This window comes from Strongylocentrotus purpuratus, unplaced genomic scaffold (genome assembly GCF_000002235.5).
Source record: "Strongylocentrotus purpuratus isolate Spur 01 unplaced genomic scaffold, Spur_5.0 spur5_scaffold_17, whole genome shotgun sequence".
Lineage (NCBI taxonomy): Eukaryota > Metazoa > Echinodermata > Echinoidea > Camarodonta > Strongylocentrotidae > Strongylocentrotus > Strongylocentrotus purpuratus.
Window position 1 is genome coordinate 26,942,408 of NW_022145602.1, and position 4,338 is coordinate 26,946,745.

The following is a 4,338-nucleotide window of genomic DNA, read 5'->3' on the forward strand; positions in this document are numbered from 1 at the left end:
ATACTTGTGCTGGTAACATGCAACATGTAATCGGACTGCTTATTACAAATGGTCTAGATTCTAAATCGTAACATTTCAAAGTCGAGCATAGTGAGAGAAGGAGTCGATTGCAAGAAACTGTGATACCCGGTGCTACTTCAAGTATGGAGAAAATAAATCAACAGCTTCACGAGGCAGCGTCGAGTGGTAAAATCAAAATTGTCGAAAATTTGCTAAAACAGGGTTCTAACATAAACCAGACAGACCAAGAAGGAAACACACCCTTACACACGGCTGTCCTGTATGGCCAGGAGACTGTCATCGAGTATCTCATAAATCATGGAGCTGATGTGGAGAAGGCGACTCCAAATGGACGAACACCCTTACATCTTGCTGCATCTCTCGGACATGTTCAAGCAATAGCATGTATACTAAGTCATGGAGCTAATATGGAAAAAGAAGACAAGGACGGCTGCTCTGCATTATACAGTGCTGTAAGGAATGGTCATCTTGATGTGGTACGATACTTTATCAGTCAGGGGGCAAAAGTGTTTCAGGGCAATACTAAAGGGTGGACTCCTTTATACATGGCAGCAGCGTGTGGTAAACTTGAAGTAGTGAAATACCTCATCAGCGAAGGGGCTGAGGTGAATAGGAGAAATAATGAGGGTAGTACTGCGTTACACAGTGCTGCTCAGGAGGGATATTGTGATGTCATCGAATATCTCATCAGTCAAGGAGCTGAGGTGAATAAGGGAAATAATGAGGGCAGGACTGCATTGCAACTTGCTGCTCAGGAGGGACATTGTGATGTCATCGAATATCTCATCAGTCAAGGAGCTGATGTGAATAAGGGAGATAATGAGGGTAGGACTGCATTACAAATTGGTGCTTTCAATGGTCACCTTGGTGTCGCCAAATATGTGGTCGGTCAAGGAGCTGAGGTGAATAAGGGAAATAATGAGGGCAGGACTGCATTGCAACTCGCTGCTCAGGAGGGACATTGTGATGTCATCGAATATCTCATCAGTCAAGGAGCTGATGTGAATAAGGGAGATAATGAGGGTAGGACTGCATTACAAATTGGTGCTTTCAATGGTCACCTTGGTGTCACCAAATATGTGATCAGTCAAGGAGCTGAGGTGAATAAGGGAAATAATGAGGGTAGAACTGCATTGCAACTTGCTGCTCAGGAGGGACATTGTGATGTCATCGAATATCTCATCAGTCAAGGAGCTGATGTGAATAAGGGAGATAATGAGGGTAGGACTGCATTACAAATTGGTGCTTTCAATGGTCACCTTGGTGTCACCAAATATGTGATCAGTCAAGGAGCTGAAGTGACTAAGGGAAATGATGAGGGTAGGACTGCATTGCAACTTGCTGCTCAGGAGGGACATTGTGATGTCATGGAATATCTCATCAGTCAAGGAGCTGAGGAAACTGAGGGAGATAATAAGGGTAGGACTGCATTACAAAGTGCTGCAAAGAAGGATAACCTTGACTTGTATGAATTATATGATTGGTTATTCTTATCAAATGTAGAAACAAACAAAAATCTTAAAGGGAGTGTGTCATGACGAGACTATGTGTCTTTCCCGTGGCCCTACCCGGGGCCAATCGGATACAACTACGCTCGACGCGACCGGAGCATTCGCGTGTGTGCAACATATGCGAAACCGAAGCGTGAGGAGAACCTCGGTCTGTTTCGCCAACGCTAGCGCGCACCGACCCAGTTTAGCGCGCGCTGACCCAGTTAATCAAGTCCATTCGTTTACGTGCAGTTGTCCAAAAGAAGACGTAGACGGCGTTAACTAGTATTTGCCATGATACACTCCCTTTAACTAAACTTTTTGTCAATGGAATCATACGATTGAAGTGTTTAGTGGTTATAACATTTGTTTTGAAGCTTCCGCTTAACCATTAGGGCTAATAATGTCATTTATAGCAGTCATTTGTATGTGTCAAACACTTGTATCACGAGATAAGACGAGATAAGGCAGAGACATCTCTGGACTTAATAATACGTAGGATATAGGGCATAGGACAAAACTTCTGTAGTACACAAACAACCTCAAACTAAAGCCTCATCAGTCATGACTGCTATGACTGTAATGATACATATGCTGTTTAATATTCAAATATTTTTCTCTCAGATGAAAGCTTGCGTATGATTTATCCGGCGACTCCTGAGAAAAGAGCCAAACCAAGCGAGCCTAGAGAACCTGAAGATATGGATATCATCACAACATCGGATACAGGTAGATGACAGAATAATAACATCATATGGACAATGATAGCATTATATACATAGGTGATACGTATGCTAATGTTTTACATAATGAAGAACGCATTTTACGATTTCATATTTTCTTTTAAAATGCTCCTCCTATTAATAGTCTATCCATATGTCGAGTTTCAACTGTCAACCATATTGATAATTATGGAACTATGAAAGATAGCTCGAGACAATATGACCATCGACCCTGTATAATAACTATTTACACCTTTGACACTAATTTTCACAATTTCATCTTATTTCATGAAATACTCTACCCGTCATGTTCTACATATATTGTGCTGCGCAAAGTTTATTTTTGGCCATTACAAGAAGTGGGTTATTGATGTAGACATATATATATATTTTATTACCAGAGATATATAGAAGTCAGTCAGTCCCTCAATAATTTTGGACAGTAAAGTCTAGAAAGTAAACGGGTTTCTTTGCATAATTTGAATACTAGGACACTGCTAACGTTTACATTTCACAGATAGGACATAATTATGTAACGTACTCATAATTCCTGCAAAGTTCTACAGAATTTGCAATTTCAACTTGTAACTGTAAATTGCGACATAATTAGAAATCTGATCAAAAAGCAAATGACACGTTTCCTATAGCCCATTGTCTGAGCTATAACCTTTCAAAATGTGGGAGAAAATAGAACAAAATTAAGCGAGATACTGCTCCAAGAACAATGCCATGTAGATTCATGATGTAAACGAAATTCACCTTAAATAGGCATAATACGCAAATTAAAACATTCTGACATGTTACCTTTCATTGCAATTTTCACTATAATGACGTCATCAGAATTTAGAGATTAGAAAATTGATGCACTTCTTAGATGATTTTTCATCGTTTGATTTTGATGTAGGGCTAGATGAAATTAATGACGACCTTGACCAATGTGGGGGTACACCAAACACAGAAGAGCTTTGCAGCGTCGCTCTATCAGTGACAAGTCTGCCATTAGCATGTTCACTTGGGAAAGCTCTTCGTCTAAATGATGACCTCATTGTTGGATTTATCGATCTACCAAGTTCATCAGTACTCCATGAGATCGCACGACATCTCATAGACAGTTGGTGGAATGGTTTGAAAGAGGAAGAAAAGGAAGAAAAGTTTGCTAAGCTTCTCTCGGAGTTTAACATCCCAGATGTCAAAACAGGTTCGTTGGAATCACAAGGCTGAGTTAGATCGTAACCGTGTTGACAAGGAGATATCATTTTTACCCTTTAAAGAAAAGGTTCAACTTCACAATTTCGATTTATTTCTTTTTCACATTCCATTTATTAGGTGATCCGTCACGTAGCGACAAGTTTCTTCTATCTTCTTTAATGTTATTTATCTATTTATTTGTTATTCTCTCATGTTAATTTGTTCCGTAATTATACTAATAGTGGAAAGGGCTAAATTAAAGGAATTCCATAACATGATCTGTCAAGTCAATGTCCAGAACATAACGTCGAGATTTTTCCGAAAAAGTGGTCACGTGTCCTTCCAGGCGCCATTATGTTGTTTTTCATGCATTTCTTTCGACCACCATATCTCAACAACAGAATGTCGTACAGACTTCTAACGAAGACCATTATTTAGTGCATGAGTTGCCCTAGATTTTGTATGTGGACGTAAACTCGATGTGACGTCATCTTCATTACGTAATCACGTGTCCAATATTGTTAAAAGTGAAAATGACCTTGAAAAATTTCAATCTTTAATATTAAACTTTTTTAATTGATTATAATCTTGACATGAAATTTATATCACTAATATTTCTTAACATGGCGAATAATCTGATCCCCCAAAACAAACTTCAATATTGCTTAAATTTTCAATTCAATTTATTTGCGTTAAATTAATAGGATGTACAGAAGTACAGAAGATTTTTCAGTAGGTAATTATTTGTTTTAACATGTATCTACTCATCAGAGACATTTTGGCGGGCTTCCGTTGTCCTTTAATTCATCAAAGTTCATATGGCTCCGAATAGTCTCTTACGGAGGACATACTGTGTATGATCGAATCTCTTTGATAGTCTCATTGGACAACGCCCCCTATCGTCAGACTCCAGCAGC

General features: G+C 39.1%; 1 protein-coding gene across 1 annotated transcript; it reads left to right on the plus strand.

Annotated features, from left to right (window-relative positions):
- The first annotated feature begins 566 nt into the window (after nt 1-566).
- LOC115925117 (ankyrin repeat domain-containing protein 50-like) lies at nt 567-3,454 on the plus strand. Its single transcript, XM_030988332.1, has 3 exons — nt 567-786; nt 2,136-2,240; nt 3,138-3,454. Exons 1-3 carry the CDS (start codon nt 567-569, stop codon nt 3,452-3,454), a joined length of 642 nt encoding a protein of 213 aa, XP_030844192.1.
- The last annotated feature ends 884 nt before the right edge of the window (nt 3,455-4,338 follow it).

Bases quoted from the DNA above. Each gene is read 5' to 3' on its own strand.
- LOC115925117 (XM_030988332.1), top strand. From the start codon at position 567: ATGGCAGCAGCGTGTGGTAAACTTGAAGTAGTGAAATACCTCATCAGC. The intron at 787-2,135 runs GTGATGTCATCG...TTTTTCTCTCAG, and splicing joins TGCTGCTCAGGAGGGACATT to ATGAAAGCTTGCGTATGATT. The intron at 2,241-3,137 runs GTAGATGACAGA...ATTTTGATGTAG, and splicing joins CATCACAACATCGGATACAG to GGCTAGATGAAATTAATGAC.